The sequence below is a fragment of the Acomys minous genome (genome assembly GCF_964271855.1).
Source record: "Acomys minous genome assembly, chromosome: 13".
Classification (NCBI taxonomy): domain Eukaryota; kingdom Metazoa; phylum Chordata; class Mammalia; order Rodentia; family Muridae; genus Acomys; species Acomys minous.
Window position 1 is genome coordinate 89,178,486 of NC_140495.1, and position 26,279 is coordinate 89,204,764.

The window sequence follows — 26,279 nt, forward strand, 5'->3', positions numbered from 1 at the left end:
ATTTCCACAGGCCCACAATACCCAGCACAGAGTTCTGGGAAAAACCAGTTGCCTGATAAAGACCAGCGGAAGAAAGAAAGACTGAGCTAGACCATCATGTGGCCATCTTTGAAGTTGGAAAGCTCTCTTGTCACCTCTCATATCCTCTGAGGCTCTCTAGAGTGGGGTACACAAGAGGCGTCTGACTTTGGGCACGCCCCCCCCCCCCCCCCACACACACACAACCGGACGAAGCAATAAACACTCTTCAGTTTCTGCCCTGAAGTTCGAGGCCCAGCCCAGGCCACACTCCCCTCTCCAGCCCACTCTAGGAGACTCAGAAGTCACCTCTTACCATGGAGGGCCAGCCTGGGATATAGCAAGCTCAAGCTCACCTTGTGCCCATCTTTCTGGAGTTTCTGCAGGAGCCTCCTGAATCCCAAGAGGCTCGGCTGTCCCATGCCAAACACAGGGAGCCCGCCCTGCACCTGCCGGAAGTTGGGAGCCCCACAGCTCCCCAAGGTGCCCAGTATGTCCATCTTCTCAGTGACATCACGCACCAAGAAATAGCGGCCCTGACAGAGAGAAGAACAACAGCAGACCAATCAGGGGCCCGAGGGTTTTCTCCTCAGGTAGAACCCTGTCCTGGGCTCTAGGAACTGGAGTGGGGCTGGAGACATGGTCCTGCCCTCAAGGTGCTTGCAGGTTCATGGGACAGACATCTGTGATGGCAGTGATGTTTGGTTCAAAAGAGCCAGAGAAGGCTTCACGTGGAAGGTGGCCTTAGGGTCAGCCAGGCCTTGAAGTGAGCAGATATTGGAACTTTGGACAAAGCTGGCTTCAAAGGGGGCTCCCCTGGGGGAACAACAAGACACCTTAAACTCTCATCAAGGCTCTTGGAAAGGGGGGTCACGTCTGGGTTAGGACAGAAGATAATGAAGACAGTCCCTCACTGGAGCCCTTCCAGTTCTAAGGACTCCAGACTCGGGTGAGACGGCCCACAGTGACCACCAAGAAACAAAACAAACAAACAGACAGACAGAATACTGGCTGGTCAAGCATTCGTTCCTGAGCAAACCAGAGTCCTGGGTCATCTCCCATGACCCCTGCCTGACAGACAAGGCGTGAGACCTGTACTCCCAGAGAAGCCAGAAGCCCCCACAATAATTATCACACAGCCAGCCAGCCCGTGGCTAGTCATTCCTGCAGTGCTCCCTAAACTGACCATGGGACAACAGTACCAAACAACACAGGTTCTAAAACAGCACGAGACTGTTGAATTTTTACTCCCCAAGACACATGGAGGAGAGGGGAGAGGGAACAAACAAACATACAAACAAAAAATGAAGCTAAGACCAGTAAGTTCTGAAACTCTAAAACGAGAGTCTAAAACAACGGTTCACAACCAACCTGCGGGCGGCAACCCTGTTAGCAAACCTCTGTCTCCAAAAAATATTTACATTATGATTCATAACAGTAGCAAAATTACAGATATGAAGTAACTTTATGGTTGGGAGTCACCACATGAGGAACTACATCAAAGGGTCGCAGCATCAGGGAGGGTTTGAGAACCGCTGCTCTAGAAGGATCTTGAATGTTAGACAGGGCAGGGATGGGGAGCGGGAGTCAGAGTCCGGGGCCAGAGCCTCAAAGGGGAGAGGGGAGAGCGGGCTGCATGGGCGTTAAGAAGAACTGAGGGGCTGGGGCATGGCTCAGCAGAACCATCAGAGAGGGGCTGGGGATGTGACTCAGTAGGAGAACGCTGGCCTAAGCATATAAAAAAAAGTCCCTGAGTTCCAAAGAAGGACACAGAGGGGTGCGGGGGGGGGGGGGGGGGGGAGAAGAGAGAGAAGGTGGAAGTGGAGAGGAGGCAGAGGAGGGGTAAGGAGGGGGAGGGGCGGGCGGGCAGGGCTGGCCTCACCTGCACTAGGTAGTGCTCAGGGGTGGCATCTGAGAGCCTGCCCATCCTGTAATGGGCCTTGAGCAGCTCATCATGGATCTGGAACTCCTCCTTGCAATTGTACCTGCCAGAGGCACAGTGAAAACGGAGTCAGATGACCTTTGTTAGTCCCTTAGGCTGTCACCGGAACCCACACAGAACACCGGACCACCCACACAGCTGCCCCCTTCATCCTCATACACAGAACATCCGGAGCTCTACACTTCTCAGCCTCCCTTGCAGCTAGCTAAGGCCCTGTGACGAAGCGCTGAGGAATGAGACCGTGAGGGAGTAAGGTAGGGTAAGTTCTGGACCACTCCCAAAGGGAGTGCCTTCTAGTCTTGCTTTTTGTTTGTTTGTTTGTTTGTTTTGCTTTTTTCAAGACAGGGTTTCTCTGTGTAACCCTGGCTAAACCTGGACTTGCTTTGTAGATCTGGCTGGGCTCAACTCGTGGAGATCCACCTGGCTCCGCCTCCCTGAGTGCTGGGATTACAGGCATGCATCAGCACGCCTGACTTGTCTTTTGTTTTTTTCTCCCCCTGGCAGAAGTAGAATAGGCGTTCTGAAAGACAAAGGCAATGCAGACCGGGAATTGCAGCAAGCCCCTGGGGGAGCCCGGATGGTCATGAGCTGCAATACCAGCGTAGACACCCAAACAAGAGGTATCCGTCTTGATACAAGCATTCTGTGCGGGCGGTACTTTATTACGGTGGTCTAACCGAAACCCTTATTCGGACATCTTCATTGTACCCCTTAGGCTGTGACAGGAGCAGTCACCACACTTCCAGTCCCAGAGTCCAGTGCAGTTCAGCCCACAAGAGCTGAAGGGCAAGTCCCTACCCTGGCTGTTTACAGGTCTTCCGATTCCTCAGACCCCTGACCACACAGCAGCTGTTTAAACAAGCCTGTGGTGATGTGTGTAGACAGACAGTCAGCCAGGTAAAAGCACCATCACTGAAGCAGGATGTCTATATACTCAAGGCGCAAAGCTACACTGTCATTGCGCCAGTGCATGAGACCCACCTGCGGGCTCCGTACAAAACAGCTGCCAGCAGGAAGTAGGGGGGAAAGTGGGTGGGGTGGGGGAAGGATGCACAAGCAAGGGATCTGGCTCTTGCTCTGCCTCTACACATCACGGCGGCCCACCCTCTGCCTCCCTGAAACTCAATTTCCTGTCTAACTCAGTGTTCACATCTATCTGCCGTGACGAGGGCTCTGCAAACCTTTCCTACAAAGGGCTGAAAGCAAATACTTTCAACTCTGTGAGCCGGGCAGGCTCTGTTACAGCCTGGCCATTCTGCCTCCGAAGCACTAGGGATCAGCAAGTGATGTACAAGAGGATGGGCCTAATGGGGGACCAAGAAAACTTTATTTACATCAGCACGTGGTGGGTCAGATTTGGCCTGCAGGATGTAGTAAGTTGGTACCTTGAACAGGTGATCTTTAAGGTCCCTCCCTTCCACCTCCAACACTCTGCAACCCAAGGAAGGCTGCCTTGCGGCCCATTCCTGCTGCGCATTTTCAGGTGGCCAGTAACTGGGCCATATAACCCAGCTGCCATCTCTGTTTATGTTGATGAGGAAACTGAGGCCCAGAGAGGGAACAAGGAGCCAGATCCAGCCCTAGACGTGCGTTTTCCCAAGGCTGCCTTCAACGCTCAAACTGACTTCCTTCCTCCACCCCCTACCCCGTTTGTTTAGTTGGTTGGTTGACTTTGGCTTTAGATTTTTCCCCGCCCCATGCTTTATGTATGAGTGCTCTGCCTGCCTGTACACCTGCAGGCCAGAAGAGGGCATCAGATCTCATTATAGATGGCTGTGAGCCACCATGTGGTTGCTGGGAATTGAACTCAGGACCTCTGGAAGAGTAGTCAGTGCTCTTAACCTCTGAGCCACTCCAGCCCCCTTGGTTTTATCTTTTTGTTTTTGTGTTATTGTTGTTGTTCTTGTTCTTGTTTTGAGACAGGGTTCTCACTATGCAGCCCTGGCTATCCTAGAATTAACCATGTTTGACCATCTGGCCTCAAACTTACTACCTCCCAAGTACGGGGATTAAAAGTGTGTGCCACTATGCTACCCAGTGACGCAAATTAACTTTTCACTGTCTGTCAAGTCACTTTTGCATGACATTTCTTTTCTGTCTTCACCCCAAGCACAGCAACTTGTGGTGACTGCTGCTATCCTGCCAAGGCCCAGGGCAAGGAGCCTGATCGCTCACTCCACCCACAAGCTTCCTCACACGGAAGGCCGGTTTCCCGGGTCTCTGCCCGTTTCCCAGGTCTCTGCCCGTTTCCCGGGTCTCTGCCCGTTAATTGCTGTGTGAAGCATAATCTTAGAGCACCGTGTCCTCTTTCCTGCATTCCACAGAGGCCCAGAGATGAAGAAGCTCGTGGACAGGAACCATGAGAAGAACGAGGCTCCAGCTCCCCAGCAGACAGACAGACCCACGGTCGTGTCCCCACCCCCATCCTCCCATCTCCACGCTCAGAAGTGCCCACTCCTTCATCCACCCTGGCCCTCCTGGATGCTTCTGTGTCCAGGTGGCTGAAAGCATGCCAACAAGAGCAAACCCCTGCCTCCTCACTCAGTGTTCCTGAAGGCCCCGACTGGAGCACGGAAAAGGGGTTCCTAGCTTTCCAGCCCAAGGTGCTGAAAAACACCCACTACAGTGGGGACATCACGATGCACACCTTTAATCCTCAGCACTCAGGACGCGGGTGGGTGCTCTGTGAGTTCGAAGCCAGCCTGGTCTACAAAATGAGTCCAGGACAGCCAAGGCTACACAGAGAAGCCCTGTCTCGAAAAAAACAAACAAACAAACAAACAAACAAAATAAAGGAAAAAAAAAAGATGTTTCTTTGGCCATTCTTCCTTCTCCAGGTACTGTGCACATGGATAAGCCACAGGGCTCAGAGACGCACAAGAGACATGGCTCTACTACCAGCCTGCTGTGTGACTCCAGAAATACTGCTTAACCTTTCTGGGTAAGGCTTGGTGTTTTATCTACAAAACTGGAAGCAGTTTGTGAGCATTACATGGACGCAGGTTCTCCGCAAAGGCTGTGTCTTCCAGGAACATGATCACATGGCTCCTGATACTCACGTGATCACAACAGGGGCCACCTTGTTGGGGATGATGGACTTCGCCTTGCTGTTGTGCAAGCCTGTGGTGTGGAAAGACTGCACACTGAGTGACGGACGGCCGTCCATGGAGCTGCTGTCCTGCAGGCCCTCAAAGGAGGTACCAGCCGAGACCGTCTGCTGGGCTGCGCTTGCTGTTGTACCCATAGTCTGCCAGTGGCCTCAGGACCCCAGACCTGCAGGTGAGAGGGCACACAGTTCAGAGGGGCAGGGGGAAAAAAAAATCAAAGCAGGCCACTCCTGCCTGGCCATTCAGGAAGACGCAATTCCCACCATGGCTGTAGACAACTCTTGGGGCACCTGCCCTCATGCCTGGCTCTGCTGACACTTTGGGAGAGTTCTAAACAGAGAAACTTAAGGGCCAGCTCCAACTGCTTAAAGGGGCTTCTCTCAGGTCCTCATGGGACCATCGGTGTCCCCTGGGAAAGCAAGCCAGGACCCCAGATGGTGGAGGGAAGAGCAGGCTGTGTTGGCTACTAAGGACTAAAGAGATGGCTCAGAGGTTAAGAGCACCAGCTGCTCTTTCTGAGGACCTGAGTTCAATTCTCAATACCCACATGGCAGCTCACAACTGTCTAACTACAGTCCCAGGGGACCGGATGCCCTCTTCTGGCCTCCCTAGGCAACATACACACATGTCATACACAGACACATACATACAGGCAAAATACCATATACATAAAAATAATTAAAAATTTTTTTTAAAACTTGAACATGTTCAGAGAAGGGCTGAGGGACTGAGGTACAGCTCAGCCACAGAGCATTTTGGGGGTAACACGAGGTACAGTCAGAAAGGGCTAGCCATCCAATCCAGAGGTCATGGTGGTTCAGGACTTCCAGGCTCAAAGAGCAAGTAGAGAGGGCTTGGATGGGTACGGGCTGCAGGGCACACGCGTGCCCCTTGCATGGAGGTCCTGCTCTTTCCTTCTGTGTCACTGCGATAAAGCGGGCACACAGGAAAACATTCTACCCACGAGTTTCATACAACGAGGCCAGAAACACCCAAACTAGGTGAGCTTCCATCACAGGAAGCTGTCAAAGAAAACAGCAGCCACAGACAACACCACTGTCTGACAGCATCATGAGCCTCCGGGAGAGGGAGTAGCGCTTCCTCACCCAAAGAACGCTAGGCACCCTGCATTAAAGGGAAACAGGTCTCTCCAGTCTGAGATTAAAGACAAACCTCTTTAAAGCAATTGAAGGAATATCTCACGGATACAGTGGACGAGCCGGGGGATGGCGTGAGGCCTGAGGGGGATGGCGTGAGGCCTGAGGTCTGCTAGGAAGAGCAATGCTAGTTGTCCCACATAGAGGGTAGCAGACACAGCAGAGAGGATCATGGGAGTTTCTAGGAACTCAGTGGCCACAGGCCCCACACATGCCACAGAAAATACTGGGGGGGGGGGCTAATTCTGGTAGCTTCCCATACCCTTTTACCCTTGGGGAAATAGCCCACTAAATAGCCTAAAACATGGGAACTCTCTCAGTTGCAAATCATGTCTACTCTCTGCTCCTAAGCACACACACACCCGCCTCCTGCCCCCACACCACCCTTTATCACTGCAGTGGCACGCAGAGATGTGAACCATGGGGTGATGGGGTCAGCACAAAGCCAGGCCAAGTCAATTTACTGTTCCTAGGCCTGCCTTAGAGCTTACAGGGCCCAAGTAGACTCCCCTGTACCTCCCAACCCTGTATACAGGGGCTCCTCCCCGAGAGCTGTCTCTTGTCTTGGGCATTCAAAGAGAAACTGACCATCTCCTTTCCCCTTCTAGAACCTTCTTCAGCTCCTGACGGTTCCTGTCCCTGAACAAAAAGGGCTCCTCTTTTCTTTAGCTTCATCGTCTTTGAAAACTCCTAGTAGAGAGCCGGGCATGGTGGCGCACACCTTTAATCCCAGCACTCGGGAGGCAGAGGCAGGCGATCGCTGTGAGTTCGAGACCAACCTGGTCTACAAAGTGAGTCCAGGACAGCCAAGGCTACACAGAGAGACCCTGTCTCAAAAAAAAAAAAAAAAAAAGAAAAGAAAACTCCTAGTAGCCTCATGATAGTCCTGTGACTGTCCACACCAGTATGTAAGAGCTCATGCCCCTGGCTCTTAATACGCTGCCAGATTCCCCAACCCCTCAAAGAATGAACTTTGGGCTGGAGAGATAGCTCAGAGGTAAAAGCACTGGCTCTTCCAAAGGTCCTGAGTTCAATTCCCAGCAAGCACACGGTTGCTCACAACCATTTATAATGAGATCTGATGGCCTCTTCTGATGTGCAGGTGAAACACTGTATAATAAATAAATAAATAAATAAATAAATATTTAAAATAAGAAAGCAGGCAGCAGCCGGGCATAGTGGTGCACGTCTTTAATCCCAGCACTTGGGAGGCAGAGGCAGACAGATTGCTGTGAGTTCGAGGCCAGCCTGGTCTACAAAGTGAGTCCAGGATAGCCAAGGCTGTGCAGAGGGACCCTGTCTCAGAAAAATAAATAAATAAATAAATAAATAAATAAATAAATAAATAAATAAGCAGGCAGCTCACAAAGCAAGCCTTCTGAGCGGACCCCAGCTGATGAGAGAACTCCTCTCTCTCTAGCTGCCAGGCTCCACACCAGAGTTTCCCAGGCCTCCTCCCTGCAGCCTGGGCCAAAGGAATGTGAGTGCAAACAGCTCCAAGAAAAGGACACATGGGGGGTGGGTGGGAATGGGCACGAGTCCACAGCCGGCTGGCCACAGCTGCCACAGGCCACGCCCAGCCCCATTCCCACAGCACAGGCTCTACCCTACCCACCCTTTGCCTCTGCCTCCTACTTGCATTGGGCTCATAGACAATGGCAGGCTCCAGCTCCTGCAAGAAAGGGCAGCCAGCAGACAATACAGATGTGCACAGCTGGCTGAAGAAGCAGCATCCTTTGAAACCTGAAGGGGCCTTGAAGAGTATAGACAAGGGGGCAAACCCAGGGCCCTCACCACCAGCCCTCATCCAAAACCCTCTCCCCCACCCAGCCATAGTCCACCTTGCCGCTTAGGAGCCTCCGTTCTTCCCGTGACAGCTGGGAGCCTCAGACAGCTTCCTCCTCCTCCGGGTCCTATTACACAGTGACACAGAGGGTTTGAAGGTTGCTAAGGTCGGTGGTCCTGGTAATTATAACACTGCTGACCACAGTGGTCAGCATGGCAGAGCTGTAGGTGGGTTCTCGAGGGTCTGGTAGGACATCTTGGAGGTGGAGGGCTAGAGGGTGGGCCTAAAACAAAGCTGTTGAGGCAGCCCATTCACCTAAGTATGTAAACAGCCTGCTGTGTGTTAGGATAACAAACTATCCAGAGTTTAAAAAAAAAAAACTGACAAAGAGTAAAAGTTTCGTTCTTGCCTATGACTCAGTGGCTTCAGTCAGTGGTGGGATGGCACCATTGTTTCTGGGCCAGTGGAGCGGCAGACACACGTGGTGGAGGAGTGCCAACAGGTGGACTTCCTGACAGATAGGGTTTCTCTGTGTAGCCGTGGCTGTCCTGGACTCGCTTTGTAGACCAGGCTGTCCTAGAACTCTCAGCGATCTGCCTGCCTCTGCCTCCCAGAGTGCTGGGATTAAAGGTGTGCACCACCACACCAGGCACAAAAGAGCTTCTTAGAGATGGGCAAGAGCCATGAGGACATGAGATGACCGTGTGTGTTCCTTCATCTTTTGGGACAAAGTTTTAAAGACTAACTAATCAAAGCCCTGGAACTCCCAGGCTCTCACACAGCCGGCCAAGTGAAGTCCTGTGGCTACTTCAAAAAACAAGAACAAAAAAACAGCTCTGTAGTTCTGTTTGTTTGTTTGATATTCTATGTATTTATTGAGACAAGGTCTTTTTACAAAGCTCCAGCTGGCCAGGAACTCACTATGTATGTAGTCCAGGGGAACTCATGTCATCTTCTCCCTCAGGCTCCCACACACACATGCCCAATCAAGTCCTGGAATTATAATCATGAGCCACCCCAAGTCCAGAAGACGTTTCTCACCAAGGTCAGCACACGATCACCACGTGACTAGGCATGTCCACTTACAAGGCTCTAGCAGAGAACAAGTTTGGGGTGGGACGGCTCCTCTATAGCCTCAGGACTCATGTGGTCAGTGTCTGAAATCACTACTCGTGCCCATCAGCTAACAGACAAAGGAACAAGACGCTGTAGATGTGTTGTGAGATGCGCTCGGCAACGGAAGTTATTTTGGAAGACACATCGCCTTAGCAGAGTCACAGACATCATAGGAAGAGAAATAAGCCAGGTCCCGAAGACCTGTTTTTGTTACCCTATAGCAGCCCATGGCAATCTAGAAAAGGCAAGAACAGGGTCTTAAAGAAAGCAAGATATAGAGGCTCAGGGCTGTGCGGGGCCTCGGTGACACCTGAAAGAACAGAGCTGCCCTGGCTTGTTCAGACCGGCACCTGGCCAGCAGACATCAGCAAAGCCAACTGAGCTCTCAAGATCAGTGAGTACCATGCACCCAGCACCTGCAACCAGGGACCAAGCAAGAGGCCATCTTAGCCTGCCACAAGGTGAAAAGAGCCGCTCCCACAACACACTTCCCCACATTCTAACCAACAGATGCCCAACTCCTGCAAGAAGCCTCCTAACCCCCACAGCGTTTGCAGAGCACCGCAAAAGCCAAAAGCCTCGAGCCATCCTGCATCTTTCCCGACTCCGGACCAGGGGCTTGCCTTAAAGAAGGAGCAGAAGACCAAACTGCCCCCGGAAGGAATCAGCTCAGAGTAGGCAGGGCAGTCCCTCCATCACTGCCTACCCTGCCAAGTGAGCCCTGGAGTCCCATCTTGCTTCCACACCAAGAGTGAAGCCAGAGCTCCGGTTTTCCTTTTCATTTGTCTGTTGCTGTTAAATTTCCCATCCCCAACATGGTTCCTTCAGGAATTACTTTTTTTTTTTCTTCAAGACAGGGTTTCTCAGCTGTCATGGACTCGCTTGGTAGACCAGGCTGGCCTTGAACTCACAGCAATCCACCCGCCTCTGCCTCCCAAGTGATGAGAATAAAGGCGTGCACCATCATGCCCAGCTTTTTTTTAAGTGTAATTACGGTAGAGTTTCAAGGCTGGGTACAGGTCATGGTGCCTCCCCTTACTGCACCAGTTCCTGCAGCTCTGTTCCCGGTCGGCACCATCCATCCCCCTGTGGAAGGCCACTGCTGCAGCCCAGCAGACTTTCCTGTGAGCAGCAAGGGAGCCTAGGAAGTGAACAACAATGGAACAGGCAAAGAAGGACTCCCCAGAGGACTCATCTTGGTAAGGGGAGTGTCCTGTCTGGCCTGCGCTTCTGTTCCCCACTTGTGCCCTTTGAATTTTCTCCCTCCCACCTATCCCTCTTTAAAGCCAAGACAGCATCCACTGAAGACTAAGTGAAGCCTTCAGAGGGTTAGGAAGAAGAGAGCCCTTTACTACCTCCTAACTTGTCTTTTTGTTTTGTTTTTGTGTTGTTTTTTTTTAACATTTGTTTATTATTAATACAGTGCTGTCTGCACATACACCTGCAGGCCAGAAGAGGGTACCAGATCTCATTATAGATGGTTGTGAGCCACCATGTGGTTGCTGAGAATTGAACTCAGGACCTCTGGAGGAGCAGTCAGTGCCCTTAACCTCTGAGCCATCTCTCCAGCCCCTTGTGTTGAGTTTTTATGGCACTTACAGTTGAGCCTAGAGCCTTGTCAAAGCTCTAGGTTCCACCCCAAGCACTGCATATACCAGGCATGGAGGGACACATCTATAAGCCCAAAACTTGGGTCAGTAGAGGCAGAAGGATCATGGTCTCTGGGAGACGGAGGCACAGGACTTTAATCTCAGAAAGGCAAAGGCAGACAGATCACTGAGTTTGAGGCCAGCTTGGTCTACAGAGTGAGTTCCAGGACAGGCAGGGCTACACAGAGAAACCCTATCTCAAACAAACAAAAAGTTCATGGTCAGGGGCTTGAGAGAGAGCCCAGCAGTTAAGAGCGCTTGCTGTTCTTGCAGAAGACGCAGGTTCAGTTCCCAGTCCCGTCACAGTGGCTCACAACCATCTGGAACTCTAGTTCTAAGGGATCAATACCCTCTTCTGACCTAGAGGCTGCAGGCATTCATGCAAGCAGAACACTCACACACATAAAAACAAAATAAATAAATCGTTTAAATTTTTTTTTTTTTAGTTCATGGTCAGCTAGAGATCCTCCTTCTTGGCTTGAGCCACACGGCAAGTGGCTCTTTGGTGGGGACTGTCCCTAGGAGACCCTTCACACCCTGAGGTTCCCACCCAGGTTCTCAGCCTAGGATCATCCTTAAGTCTAATCAAAATGTCCATAGTGAGGGCCAGTGAGATGGCTCAATGGATAAAGGCACCTGTTGCCAAGCCTGAGGACCAGAGTCTGAGCTCTCCAGGATCCACACGGTAGAAAGAGATTCTCTTCTCTCCACCAGGGGTATGCTGTCTGTGTAGTGTGTGGCTCCTGGCGCATGCGCTCGCTCTCTCGAGCGCTCGCGCTCTCTCTCTCTCTCTCTCTCTCTCTGATAAACAGATAATACTTTTAACTTTTTGCTTGTTTTTTTATTGGGGGGGTTGAGACACGGTCTCTCTGTGTAGCCTTGCCTGTCCTAGACTCACTTTGTAGACCAGGCTGGCCTCTAACTCACAGTGATCCGCCTGCCTCTGCCTCCCAAGTGCTGGGATTAAAGGTGTGCGCCACCATGCCCGGCTTTTTTGTTTGTTTTTCAAGACAGGGTTTCTCTGTGCAGCCTTGGCTATCCTGGAAATCTCTCCAGGCTGGCCTTGAATGCACAGAGATCCCTCTGCCTCTGCCTCTGCCTCCCAAGTGCTGGAATTAAAGGCGTGCGCCATCACTGCCTGGCTTTAAATTATTTTAAGTGCCCAACTCCCCACGGAAGAGCAGGGACAACTACCTAAGCATAAGGCTACCCAAGACCAAGATCTTTCTTGTACATTCTTGAGCCAGGTGACTACACTCTAGCTAACAGGATGTGAGGGACAGCATCCCGTGCTGAATTTCAGAGCCCTTCCATATGAGAGCCTTCCCTCCTTCCTTCCGTCCTGTGGCCTGGGACACAGATGTGACAGCAGACATTTTGCAGCCATGTTGAGCCTACAGCTTGTGAAGCCACAACCTAGGAACGATGGCCATCCAAGATGCTGAGGTTCCCCATTGGAGTAGAGCCACCGCAGCAGGCCTGATCCCCAAAGTCCTGAGCTTGGACAGGGACGGAGAAATAAACTTCCATCTTGTATAAACTGTTATTTAGCTTTTCCTATGACTTACAGACAAATCTAATCCTGACTAAATGCGCCCTGTTATTTTTAGGCTGGACCCTCGGTGACCACAGACCAGATGGTCACAGGAATGAAAGTTTCCCTCTCTTGCATGACACTGTCAACCTTCCCTGGTGGTGGATGGGCAGCGCTGTAGACTGAGTCTGTCCTCAGGGTATGAGGTGGGGGGAGTCACAGGAGTGGGTGATGACAGAACACATGGCCGGTCCCCCACCAGGATCTTGGGAGCAACTGAGGAGACACAGACGTGAACCTACCTTCAAATCACCTCTGGCCCCAAGCTGCAGGGTCTCAGAAGTTCTGAGCAGGGATCACATCCCTACAGACACAAAGAAGCCTGGTCCCTGCTGCTCCCCAAGGCAGAGGAGCACAGCGCCTGTCCCTGTCCCTCCAGGAGCCCTGTAATTCATGAGAGCCCCCACAAGACAAGAAGTAGTCATCAGGGGGAGAGAGGCTCTCCCTTACCCCTGCATCTCCCAGGGGCAAGCTGCTCCGCCCCAGGTGGAGCTGGCAGGCAGCAGTTTCCCAGAAGAGCCAGCAACTCCAGAGAAGCAGCTATTCCCTTGGCTTCTGTCCTCAGCAGCGCCGCCCCCCCCCCCCGCGCCCTCCGCCCCCCAGTTCTGGAATGAACACACACCTTGGAGACCTCAGAGAGCAAAGTGAAGACAGCCTAGGTTCTTGTCTTTTTGCTGTTGTTGTTTAGTTTTAATTTTCCAGAATAGGGGTTTCTCTGTGTAGCCTTGGCTGTCCTGGACTCTCTTTGCAGACCAAGCCTGCCTCTCTCCCTACCACGCCCAGCTCCAGTCTAGATTTTTTAGGGTCAGCAGAATTCTGTACTGTCTTGGGGACCCATGAAGGCACCACCCGCCCACTTTCCTGAGGGCTACCTGGACCTCGGATGGCCGGCAGCAACTTAGACTCAAGCTCTGCTTTCCTCTCCAGCAGCCCCTGAAGGGACTCCAGGATCTGTTCCTGTTCTTTCCAACCCCACAGCCTCTGATCTAAACTGCCTTGTCCAGCATTGAAAACACCCCGTTCTGGGGCTGGGGCAGCAGCTGAGTGCTCTCCTAGCGCACTCAAGGCCCTGGGTTCCACACACAGCACCACATAAATGCAGTGTGGTGGTGCTCACCGGTAATCCCAGCACTTAGGAGACAGAGGCGAGAGGAACAGGAGTTCAGGGTGATCCTCCATACATACCAAGTTCAAAGCTAGCTTGGCTATATAGGACCCTATAATCATCATCATCATCAACACACACACACACACACACACACACACACTTCACTGCCCCATGTTCAAGATTCTAGGCAAAAACACACTATAACTGGACAAGCCCTGCAGTTTATCTCAGCCTTGCCTTGCTTTTATTTATGTTTTTGGTCTTTGGTTTTTGTAGAGAGGGTTTCTCTGTGTAGCCTTGGCTGTCCTGGTCTCGCTCTGTAGACCAGGCTATCCTCAAACACACAGAGATCCACCTGCCTCTGCCTCCTGAGTGCTGGGATTAAAAGTGTGAGCCGCCACCACCTGGCTTGCCTTGAAATTTCTGTGTAGACCAGGCTGGCCTTAAACTCATAGAGCTCTGCCCTCCTCGACTTAGGATGAAAAGTATGTGTCACCACGTCCAACACAACTTTAAAATTTTTTTATTTTAGTGGCGCTCTCTTCCCAGCAGCTGCCTTTTCTCACTAAGCCATCTTGTTGGTTCCTCAGCCCTGACCTCCTGCTGGGCGTTAGGGTCAGTCAGCCTAGCCCCTCTGTGGGCCATCTTTGTTCCCACACAGACAGTGAGGGGATGGACCAGATGGGTGGCTTCTGTTCATCTGCTGGCTGAATCCTTCAAGCAAATCAACATGTGCTGACAATGCAGTGTGCAGACAAACACACACGGAGCCATGGAGCTGGCTTCCAGCTCAGGGCGGAACTGCAGAGCCTCTAATCCCACTTCAGAGACGCTCCTGGAAAGAGACTCTAGCAGAACAGCCAACCTTTATGCCTTCTCTGGGCCACAATGGGTGAAGAATTGTCATGGGCCACACAGGGGTGTCCAACCTGAAGCTTACAGTTGTGAGTGCATACAAACATGTGTTGTGTGTGTGACACTGGGACATACCGCTGTCATCTACAAAGTGCACTGTACAGAACTGTGCAATTTAGTTGCCAGAAAAGAAAAAGAAAATCTCGAAACCTGGTGGTGGACCACAGTTATCCTACACAGAGCAGCAGGCCTCCCAAGACACAGGCTCTTCCTTGCTTCTGTGCTGTGGCATTCTTGGGTTTCACACAAGGAGTGCCACCCCTGCCCTCACTCCCTCCACCCCTAACCACCAGAAATGCCCCAACCCTTCCTACTCCCAGCCCATGCTCCAGCACTTACAACAAGCCTCCCCGACCCACACCCCCAACCCACACCCCCAACCCCAGAAGCCACTTAGCTTCTCACAGGACACAGAGAGGCTGCCAGGAGGCAGAGAGCATGATGGGTAAGGGGAGTGTCCTTCCCAGGACCACAGCCTCCCAAAAGCTCCTGGAAGCAGATGCTCACACCCTAACAATAGAGCTAAAAATAGGCTGATCCATCTTGAGGACAGTGGCTGAGTGAGTGGCCAGCTGCAGGAAACATCTGCCCCAGCTTCAGAACAAATGCAGGGAAGTCACCACACTACACGGTTCCCTGCTGGGGACTAAAGGACTGCTGGAGTCATAAAACTGCCAGGGTGGGAAGGGAATGCTGAGAAAATGGTTCAGTCTCACATCACACACACACAAACACAAACATACACACACATACACATGCAAATATATAACCATACAAACACACACATATACACACAAACATACAAGCACTCACCTACACAGACACATACATATACACACAAATGTAGAAACACTCACACACACAGACACAAACACACAGACACACATGTATACATATACACACAGACACACACACATACATACACAAACATACACTCACACACACACACACACACTTCAGTATTTTTAACTATTACAGACTGGACCCTTCCTTCCCAGGCTTGCCCCTCAACTCCTAACACAGGCACAGACACACGTGTGTGAACCCTCACAGTAGAGTCAGACCCTTTCAGGCACCGACATGTATCTTAGAACTGGAGCCAAAGGTGCTTTTGAGACTCCATTCTGTTCTGTTCACAGAGGAAACACTGAGGCCCGGGAGGCAGCCAGAGAGCCACCCACACTCACAGTGGGCAGTGGGACAGGGGCAAGAATCTCCTACCCACCTGCTTGCCTGCCCAGGTCCAGGGAAGGGCCTGTTATGGGATGCACACCTGTTTCCAGGAAGCTTCGAGAACAGATTCCCATCAAAAGGAGTTTGGGAAGAGCAGAGGAAGAGCATCCCTGAACTGGCCCAAATGCCTCCTCCTGCCTATGGCTCCCAGAACCCACGCAGCACCAAGACTGCAGCACAATGCGCTCACTATTCACCGTGGCAGAAACAGCAACATCAACAGGCCTTTGTAGACCGTCAATAACAACTGAAATACGGAGCGGAGGAACATCCCACGGCAAGGCAGGAACCAAGTCTTGGAAATCCCAGACAGGCCCAGCCAGCCTGAAAGGCACAGGCCCTCTCTCCAGCAGCCTCAAGGCTTATTCCACATCCTCCTGCCTCTCCCCCCCCCCACTTCCCATCCCTCAGAGGGTCCCCCAAGTCTCTGTAGGCAGGGGCTGGGGGCTAGCCAGGTATATCCCAGGGCCTGGCCAGAGTTTAGCACAAAGGGGTCACTAGACTAAATAAACCTGGGGCGATTTTTACAGAACAAAAGGGCAGACTTACAGGTGCCTCTCATGAGAATTATCAAAACACCACAGGTGAAGTTTTAGCCTGGGGTGGACAACACAGTGCCTGCACCACAGAGGGCCACCAAGTGGAACTACCCATCGAAAATGACAGGCCGAGGTATGCTCAGCCCTGAGTCCCACACAGCTAAGGACTGTGAGGAAGGAACACAGAGGCTACAGGCTGGGGACAGCAGAGGAGTAAGTGTCCCGTTTGAGACTATACCCCACCCACGGGGGTCAAGCAGCATGCCCTTCTCAAGTCACACACTCCTGTCTCTCAGGCAAGAAAAATGACCAAGCCCCCCAAGCTCCACACACACACACACACACACACACACCCTCATTCACACCCACCAGAAATGTGTGAGGCTCAGAGCAGGATTTGAAAGGTCAAGCAAATCTTTCTGTTGTCTTGCCTTGTGTGTGTGTGTGTGTGTGTGTGTGTGTGTGTGTGTGTGTGTGTGTGTGTGTGTGTGTGTGTCTGAGGAGGAGGTGTTTTGCTTCTGTTTTGGTTGTTAATGTTTGCAAGAGTGTGTAGTGATGAGTGTGAGGTCTATGTGCACAAGCACACGTATAGTGGTCCAAGGCAGACACTGACGTCACGTGTTTTCCTTAGTCACCCTCCACTGTAGTCAATGAGTCAGGGTCTGTCAGTTGAACCCAGAGCTTCTGATCTGACCAGTCTAGTTAGCCAATTTTTTTTTTCCCCTGAGACTCCCTGACTGTCTTCCAGGAAGGGGGCGTAACCACCAGCATTGGGTGCTAGGGACTCAAACTCCAGCCCTCATATGTGCAATGACAAGCATTTTACCTGCTGATCACCTCCTCTGTTGCCCAGGCTGTCCTTGAATTCCCTATGTACCCAAAGATGGACTTGAACTCCTAATCTTCCAGCCTCCGCCTTCTAAACGCTGGGGTTACAGTTTTGCATCACCCCAACTAACCAAACAACATTTGTTTTTTTTGTTTTTGTTTTTTGAGACAGGGTTTCTCTCTTGTAAGCCTTGGCTGTCCTGGATTTATTGACCAGGCTGGCCTTGAATTCACAGAGATCCACCTGCCTCTGCCTCCTTGAGTGCTGGGATTAAAGGCGCGAGCCACCATGCCTGGCTTAAACAACAAATTTTTAACACCGGGCAGTATAATGTGCTCTATCTGGGTTGACAGGAGACAGGATAAAAAAATATGACAGCTGGGGAGACATCTCAGTGGGTAAAGTGCTTGCTGCACATGTGAGGGGACCTGAGTTTGATGCCTAGCATTAAAAAACAAAAACAAAAACAAAACACAAAACTGGTACAGGTACTTTTATCCTGCCACGAGGGACACTGAGGCACAGATCCGTGGAGCTTGCTAGCTGGCCAGCCGGCTTGGTTATGGTTTTTTGGTTTTGTTTTTTGGTTTTTGGTTTTTTGGGTTTTTTTTGGATTGGGAGACATGGTTTTCCCTATGTAGCCTTGGCTGTCTTGGAACTCACTCTGTAAACTAGCCTGGCCTCAAACTAAGAGATCCACCTGCCTCTGCATCCCTGAGTGCTGGCACTAAAGGTGTGCACCACCACGCCTGGTTATTTGTGGCCACTTGCAAAGTCAGAGCTGTCAGTAGGAAACACCAGACTAGAGCAAACCTGCTCCAGACACCATGAGTGCACAGGTTCTGAAAGCATAAAGACTATTCAGGTGATAAATGCAATAGTAACAGTAATTAACTGGTGGCTGGGGGTGTGGCTCAGTTAGCAGAATGCTTGCCTAGCATGCACAAGGTCCTGGGTTCAACCCCCAACACCACATAAACCTGGCATAGTGGTCTGGAACTTGCAAGGTGGAGCCAGGAGGATCAGAAGTTCAAGGCCATCCTTGGCTATACCGGGAGTTCAAAACCAGCCTGAACTGCGTGGCCATGCCCTGCCAAGTGTGATGGTGCACACCTATAATCCCAGCACTCAGGAGGTAGATGCGGGTGGATCTCTTATGAGTTTGAAGCCATAGAGAGACCTTGTCTGGTACTTGCGGGGTTGGGGGTGTTGTGGGGGAGGGGGGAATCTGGGAAGCTGTCCTCTAACATTTACGCCCACACCACAGCTTGCTTGTGACTCCCAGCACTTGGGAAACAGATACATGTGAACCTGTGGTTCAAGGCCAGTCTGGTCACCAGCACTACATAACATACTGAGGCCCTTTCTAAAACAAATAAATAGACTCTACTGCTGCTACTATCAAAGGAATGGTCCCCAAGAGACTAAAACATCCCTTTCCACCCACGAACAGGCCGGTGAGCCTTCCCCACACACTTGAACCAAGCAGAAATGGACTCCCAGCTGGCTTCCCCTGGGCCAGACATAAAAGGGCCCTGGAAAGCTGAAACAATGCACTCCAGCTGCAAATGCACACACTACACATGTCTGCAAGGAAACTGCTCAAAAACGCTCGTAGTGAGTCCGGTCTCTGGGGTACAAGGACATCCCGGGTGATTTTTCTCATCTTTCTAAATGTCTTTTTTTTTTTTTTTAAATCTTCTCTGATTTTTTTGAGGTTTTTTTGTTTGTTTGTTTGTTTGTTTGGCTGGTTGATTTGGTTTGGGTTTTTTGTGGTGCGTGGGAATAAAGCCTGAAGCATCATGCATTCAAAGCTAAGGTCTCCCGACTCCCAGTTTTCTTCATTCCTCCTACCACAGGCGTACCCTAGACACACTAAGGCTGTTGGGACCAGCAGTCGGAGTCAGTATCAACTTCATAGCCAAAGATACGCTGGTACCACGCCCAGAAGTGGGTCCACCCACCAGTACGGCAGACAGACTCATAAATGCCTTCCTTTAGGAAAAACCCTGAAGTCAGCAGGAGTTGGGTTTTCTGCCAGCTCCGGAGGTCTGGCCACGGCCTTGTTTCTCTGCGCCCCATTTCCTTCAGGGTAGGGAAGGTTAAATGAGGTCACTCTGTGCTGTCCTGTCCAGGTCAGCACTCTTGTTCACATAGGCAGCCGAGGCTCCCTAGAAGAAATGGGCCCCAAGGGCAGCCCTGTAGCTTCCTCGCCTCACACCACAGGCCTGTGAGCGTAGCTCTGGACCACAGTCACACAACTTCCTTGGACCCCTCTGATGGAACACTCCAGGCAGGAAAGGTGGATGGCTTATTTAGACAGGAAGTGAACTCGCCGGATGAAAGACAGGGGCCAGCATTCCATCGGGAAACCCCACCTGCTAGTGACCCATGGGGTCATGGGAGCTGGGAGTGTGTGGGTACACGGATGCTGAGAAGGAAATAGGATTTTACTGCAACAGGCAGGCACAGGGCAGCTCCCTGGGCAGGGAAGTGACTTCACTTCACACTCTGTCCTCTTGGCTTCCGCCTCTGGCACAGAAGGGACTTAACCCTGAGAAGGCTATGTTTCTCCAAGCCCTGGTCAGCTCCACACAAGCCAGGGGAAGAAAATCCAGACTTTCTCCTCTCCCCCCATACCTAGTCATCCCCGATTCACAGATGAGGAAACTGAGGATCGGGGAGGCCAACAGCAGCAGGCCAGAGACTCCAGCACCTTCCCAGGACCCTGAGCTGCAGGGGGCATCCACTAGCCATCAAGGAAGACTCCAGAAGAAATCTAGAACAGCCTAGAAAAGAAAATACTGGTGTCGTTGACAGGTATCCTCCGCCCGATGAAATGGACCAACTCAAGCCAAATTAAAGTATAAAGGCAGGTGTATTGGGGGCAGCTCCACCGGTTCCCTCAGTCGCTTGTCCCAGGTCTGAATCCCAACAGTTCAGAAGGAACAATGCTCAGTGCTGTGCAGAGCCTCCTAGGAAATCACAATGATACTTGGGACTTGAATAGAGAGTAGAAGAGGGATCCCAAGTGCCTCGGGCACTGTACCAAGGCATCACGTGTCACTCTGGAAACGTGCTGCCAAGACTCCGCAACAGTATGGAGGCCACGGCCACAGCCTGAGTCAGCTGCAGTCCAGGTAAAGGAGGAAGGGGGTGGAAAGGTAGCCTAGCAAGGATCCGAAATTTCTCTGGAACAGGAAGCTTGAGGTTTGGCCCCTTCGTGCTACCACTCCAATAGCTCGTAGAGGAGAGAAAGCAATTCCAATTCCCATAGCAACAGTGGCCCAGGCTAGGTCTACACCTGACACCAGCCAGATCAGGGTGCTGGGTGGGCAGGCCTCCAGCGTCCAGCCTCCACCCCAGCACCTTGCAGCCGTGACTGAAGCACTCTGTCCTTCTGGCCAGAGCCTGTTAGACAAAAATAATGCTGCCTGGGGCTGGAGAGATGGCTCCGAGGTTGACAGCACTGGCCGCTCTTCCGGAAGACCAGGATTCAATTCCCAGCACCCACATGGCAGCTCAGTCTGTAACTCCAGTCCCAAGGGATCTGACGCTCTCTTCTGGCCTCCTGGGGGCTGGGGGGGGGGGGGGCACAGCCTGCAGGCATGTGGTGCACAGACATACATTCAGGCAAAGCACCCAGACACTGTGATGGTTGTTAACTTGATGACGTCTGGAATGAACTAAGACCTAAACACACCTATGAGTCTTTCTTGGTTGGATCATTCAAGGTCAGAGACTCGTCCTAAACCTGGGCTACAGCTGCCAATGGCAGCCCACAAAGGACAGAATCAAAGCGCCCAGCATTTAGCCTGCTTAACCTCACTCCTGCTGGCAATTTCCTTCTCTCGACTGAGCTGACAGAACCTGTTTCTTCAGGATTTCAAGGTATACTGATAAACCAGCTGAGACACCCAGCCACATGGATGAAATATCTACCGGCCCTCAGAGCCCCCAGCACGAACCTGAGCAGGGAAGCCCAGCCCAGAGTGGCCAGAGTGCAGGATGTCCCTCTTGGCAGGACTTTCTCTGAACAAACAGTGCCAGGAGCTTCAGGATGGTGAGGACAGATAAACAGGAAGAGGAGAAACCAAACCCCCATCTTCCCCCCTGCAGCCTGGCGCCCCTCCCTGCTGCTCCCTTGGCCTAGAGTTGGGAAGGGCAGACAGAGGCCTGGGGACTGGCCTTAGCCTGCCACGGTTTGTCTTGATGAGTTGGGTGAGCCTGGCATTAGGTGGTGCCATGTTAGTCTGAATTTGGTTCTGGTATTCTTTGCTACCCATGTATGTGTGGTAGCTAGCGGTGTATAGGGAACAACAGCATAGCCACAGACGTGTAGAGCGCTGGCTGATGCCTGGGTGAGCATCATTATTATTTTAAATGTTTGTTCGTTTACTTGTTTGTTTGTTTATTAGTTTTTCAAGACAGGGTTTGCCAGGCTCTGAGCTGTTCTCCACCGCAGCTGCCTCAGGTAGGGACACCTGGGCCAGGAAAGACAGGCCTGTCTCCCCCTGGGCCATGTACAGATAGATGGCAGAGGCGACAAGGATTCCAGGCAGGGACCTAAAAGCCTGCTTTGGAGTCAGGATCACAGAAGAGCCTAAGCTACGCAGTCAGGTAAACCTGGCATCCAAGCCTGCTCAGCAAATGTGACCTTGGCATCTGAAGGAGGCTCTCTCCCCTGTTGGGTGACAACACACAGGGAAGGGATGGCACCTGATAAATAATGCAGCCATCATCCTCTTCCCTGGTGCTGGCTCCTCACTCAGTCCTCAAGTGTGAAATGCTCAAAAGAATAGTTAATTACACTGGGCTGAAGGGATGATGGCTCAGCAGTTAAGAGCACTGGCTGCTCTTCTGGAAGGCACGGGTCTGATTCCCAGCACACACACGATAGCTTACAATCGCCTGTAACTCCAGTTCCAGAGGATCTGATGCCCTCTTCTGGACTTTTGTGTGCAGTAGGCACATGCGTACCACACATACATACGCTTGTACACACAGAATAAAAATAAATCTCTAGAGCTGGGTGTTGTGGAGCACACCTTTAATCCCAGCACTCGGGAGGCAGGGGAAAGTGGATCACTGTGAATTCGAGGCCAGCCTGGTCTACAAAGTGAGTATAGAACAGCCAAGGCTACACCGAGAAACCCTGTCTCGAACAAACAAACAAAACAAACAAACAAATAAATAAATCTTTTTTTTTAATTGAAAGAATGGCTACATGGAGGCAGAAGCAGAAGGATCCTTCATTCAGGGCCAGCCGGGGCTACCTAAATAAAAAAGACTCTCTCATGAACAAAACAAGGAGAAAAATTATGGTCCAAAAAGGAAGGACAATCTGGCAGGTGCTCCCACATGGAGGAACCCTAAGGACACTGTGCCGTTGGAATAAGCCAGCAACATGAGGAGGCGCACTGTGTGGCTCCATCTCATGCCATCCCTAGAGCAGTCCATCACGGAGCCAGGAAGCAGGACAGTGGCTTCCAGAGACTGAAGAAATAGTGTCTAATGGGCACAGTTCCTAGTTGAGAGGATGAGCAAGGGCTGGGGCACAGTTGGCAGGGTGTTTGCCTAGCACGCACAGAACCTTGGTTCATTCCTTCATGCCACATATACGAGGTGTGGGGGGGGGGGGCGTCCAGGATTGGGAGGAGGAGAAATTCAAGGCCAGCCTCTGCTACATAGTAAGTTGGAGTCCAGCCTGAGCTACATGAGAGCCTGTTGAAAGACAGGCAGGCAGGCAGGCAGAGACACACAGGACATGGGGACACACACATACAGATAGACAGACAGACAGATCGACCAAAGCCTGACCACCTTCCCTGCTTGGACCAGGGAGAGAGGCAGAGGAGGAGGAAGAAGGAGACTACCTCTGAGTGGGCATGTCTATTACCCCAAGACTCAGAAGTACAGTCCCCTCCCCGACCCCAGCTTGACCTGGAAGTTGCAACCAGGGTGGGTGTGGGGAAGACCGGAGAGTCCAACAGACTGAGCGACACTTCCCTTCCTGTTGAGGCCCTCTGGAAGCTCCTCAGCTTCCTTCTTGGTAAAACAAGGATTCTGGCCCTCAGGAAGCAACTCAGCCCTGGGCATCTCTCCTAGAGAGGTTAAGCACTCCGGGTTCTCTGAACACACAAGACAGCTAGCTTTATTCCAATGCCCAAGGTTAGAAACAAGGTTCACTCATGTCCACCCCAGGAACAAGGGGACTCGATTTGTGGCTGCTCTTGCAGAGGACCGAGGTTTGGTTCCCAGCACCCACAGGCAGCTCATAACATCTGTAACTCCAGTTCCGTGGACCCGGTGCCCTCTCTGACCTCGATGAGCACCACAAACACACATGGTGCACAGACATGCACAGGTAAGCCCTCATATACGTTTAAAAAATGAACCACGCTAGAAGCTGGGCATAGTGGCGCACGCCTTTAATCTCAGCACTTAGAAGGCAGAGGCAGGTGGATCGCTGCAAGTTTGAGGCCGGCCTGAACTACAAAGCAAGTCTAGGACAGCCATGGCTAACACAGAGAGAGACCCTGTCTCGAAAAACAAAAACAAAACAAAAAAAAACACCCACCCTAATTATAAGTACAACCTTGCACTGCTGTGCAACCTGGGCTGGAGTCTGTCCCCATGTTTACCACCAAGTCCCTTCTCCACGAAGGCCACATGGCAGCATCACACACAACACAGAGAAAGACTGTGGCTCAAGCCAGAACATGGAGTGGGGAGGGAAGATGAGGCCACCTCATCCCCACAGGAGCATGGCCATGCCCGACTGAGAGGGCCAAGTTTCCAAGCCGGCCGGACAGCGGTGGAGTGGAGAACATCTGTGCGTCCCGGGCAAAGCCCATGGCTGCCGTGCCAAATCCAGACTCCCACAAGAAGTGGGCTGAAGAGGCAGCTTCAGTAGTGCCATTCTTCTGCCAACAAACCAGCCTGCCAGGAGTCAAGGGTGACCTACTGAGACAGACATGCAACTGGGCTTAACTGGGAGGTCTGGTTACCCCAATCCACATACCCAGTCCCAAGCCCTTGATATGCACAGTCTGCCCACGGTGCAGGTAACAGGGGCAGTGGCAGGAGAGGCGAGGGTCCCAGTGCCACCCAGCAAGGACAACTCTGGGACTGACTGGCCCACTTCCCCACCCCAGCAGGGCTCCCAGTGAGTGGCTAACTTTCTAGTGTCCTTCTACGCTATGCGTGTTTACATAGGTGTTTGGTTTTTTTCATAGTGCTAGGGAAGGAGCCCAAGGCTTTATGCATGAGAGCCAAGTGCTCGACCACTGAATCCCACTCAGAGCACCTCAGTGTTCATCTCCTGGCTAAAGAAAACCGGAATGTTAAGGTGCTTGGGCCCACTGCGCATATGCAAGGAACGTGAAACAACACGTACTTTTCTATCTCTTTGAAGGAGGAATCTCTTTGAAACAGAATCTGGCGCTGAGATGTACCTATCTTGTTGGTGGAGTGTTTTCTTAGCAGGCACGAAGCCCCGGGTCCGACCTTCAGTGCAGCATAAGCCGAACAAGATGGTACAAGCCCGTAATCCCAGCACTTCGAAAGGGACGGCTGGAGAAGAGAGGGGGTTCAAGCACATAATAGCCCAAAGCCAGCTTGACAGACTCCAGACTCTGTCTCACCAGTTTAAAAAAATAAAACAAAATAAAATAAAATAAAAGCCAGTCAGTCTACAAAAACCCACCCATGGTATCATTACAGTTATATGAAATGTCCAGGATCAGAAAATCTATAGAGACAGATCGTGGGCTCACAGGTTGGGGTGAGGAGACATTATTAACAGTACAGGGTGTTGCGGGGGGCGGTGGTGGCACACACCTGTAATCCCAGCAGAGGCAGAGGCAGGTGGATCCCTGTGAGTTCAAGGCCAGCCTGGTCTACAATGCGAGTCCAGGACAGCCAAGGCTACACAGAGAAACCTTGTCTTGGAAAAAACAAGCAAACAAATAAAAAAGAAACAAAAAAAACAAAACAAAAAACCCAGTACCGAGTGTCTTTAGGGGTTCGTGAAGATGCTGTGACAGGTGCACCATCAGCGAAGATGCTGAGTAGAAGCTACTGAATTGAACCCCTCAGGGGGTGAGGTGAATGACAGGGGAATTGCTGTCCAGGCAGGTGTGGTAGCACTCAGAAGGAGGCAGGAGGGTCTTATAAGAAGTGGGGCGGGGACCCTGCTTTCAGCAGCTGATTGGAGAGCACCATCCACACAGACTTAACCACCCCAAGATGAATCACCGTCAGGCAGTGTGTACAGGGCAAATGCTTCTATTCTAAGTAAGTTTGGGGCTAGCCTGAGCTACACAGGGTTCCAGGCCAGCCTGAGCTATATAGCAAGACCTTGTTGGAAGGAAGGAGGGAGGGAGGGGAGAGAGGAAGAGAGGGAAGGGAGAGAGGGGGAGGGGAGAGGGAAGCAGGCAGGAAAGGAAGGGTTATCTCTCCATGATGCCAGTTAGGCAGTGCCAGGCTGTGGGATTTCTCCCTAAGAGCTCCCCCATCCCCTCTTGGTGTCCTTAAATTCCAAGTCGACCCCATCTGAGCAAGTAGCTAGCTACACCTAGATGGTCATCCCAGGCCAGAAGCCCTACCTGAAAAATACTTCCCACAGTAGTGTTCCCGACACTACACTGAATTACCAAAAACCGCGCAGCTAGAAGAACGAGCACGGCGAGTGAGGGCTGTGTCTAGGGCAGTGTCAGGGAGGAAGCGTGACCAGTGAGGAGATTCAGAGTCCCCAGAGCTAAGTGTTAGGGATTTGGTAGTGACATTCATGCCAGCAGAGCCCTTCCTACAGAGGTGCAGGCAGGCCCAGCCCTCCACCCACACACATGCCAGAAAACACTCCTGGGCTCAGGCCCCAACCAGTCACTCCCAGCAAAGAGCCGGCTGTCTCTAGGGCTTCCAGGAAACGCCAGCACCTGCTCCTCCTCCTCAGAGACCCCAAGGCTCTGACACCCAACCAATGGCTCTCCTTCTGCAGGGCTGTATTCCTTCTAGTAATGCCTCCCAGAGATGAGAAGTGGGCAGGAACCCTGCTGCTGACTAGAAGGCAGCTTCACACAGACCAGGGCTTTCAACTTAACCACCTCAGGATGAATCATCACCGAGCAGTGAGTTCAGGGCAAATGCTTTTCTGTTCTAATGCCTGGTCAGGCTTAGAGCAAGCACCTTAACCCACTGACCTCCCCCCCCCTTACCTTCCTAACCAGTTTGTTTTATGTTCGAGGAAAGTCACTAAAGAAGAACAGACTAGCCTTGCCGTGGC

At 51.7% G+C, this 26,279-nt stretch overlaps 1 protein-coding gene across 5 annotated transcripts in view; it reads right to left on the minus strand.

The window, feature by feature from the left end:
• PALD1 (phosphatase domain containing paladin 1) overlaps positions 1-26,279 on the minus strand; it is a 64,319-nt gene that overhangs the window by 30,829 nt on the left and 7,211 nt on the right. For 2 of the 5 annotated variants that reach the window (XM_084752290.1, XM_084752291.1), the window contains exons 2-5: positions 8,066-8,137; positions 5,020-5,233; positions 1,901-2,003; positions 375-554 (exon numbers count right to left, since the gene is read on the minus strand). In XM_084752290.1, coding sequence (XP_084608416.1) covers positions 375-554; positions 1,901-2,003; positions 5,020-5,204 — 468 coding nt within the window. In that variant the 5' untranslated portion in view covers positions 5,205-5,233; positions 8,066-8,137. Of the gene's footprint in view, positions 1-374; positions 555-1,900; positions 2,004-5,019; positions 5,234-8,065; positions 8,138-12,611; positions 12,634-26,279 lie in introns of those variants that run through there. The other 3 variants (XM_084752289.1, XM_084752288.1, XM_084752292.1) reach the window with 2 other exon arrangements.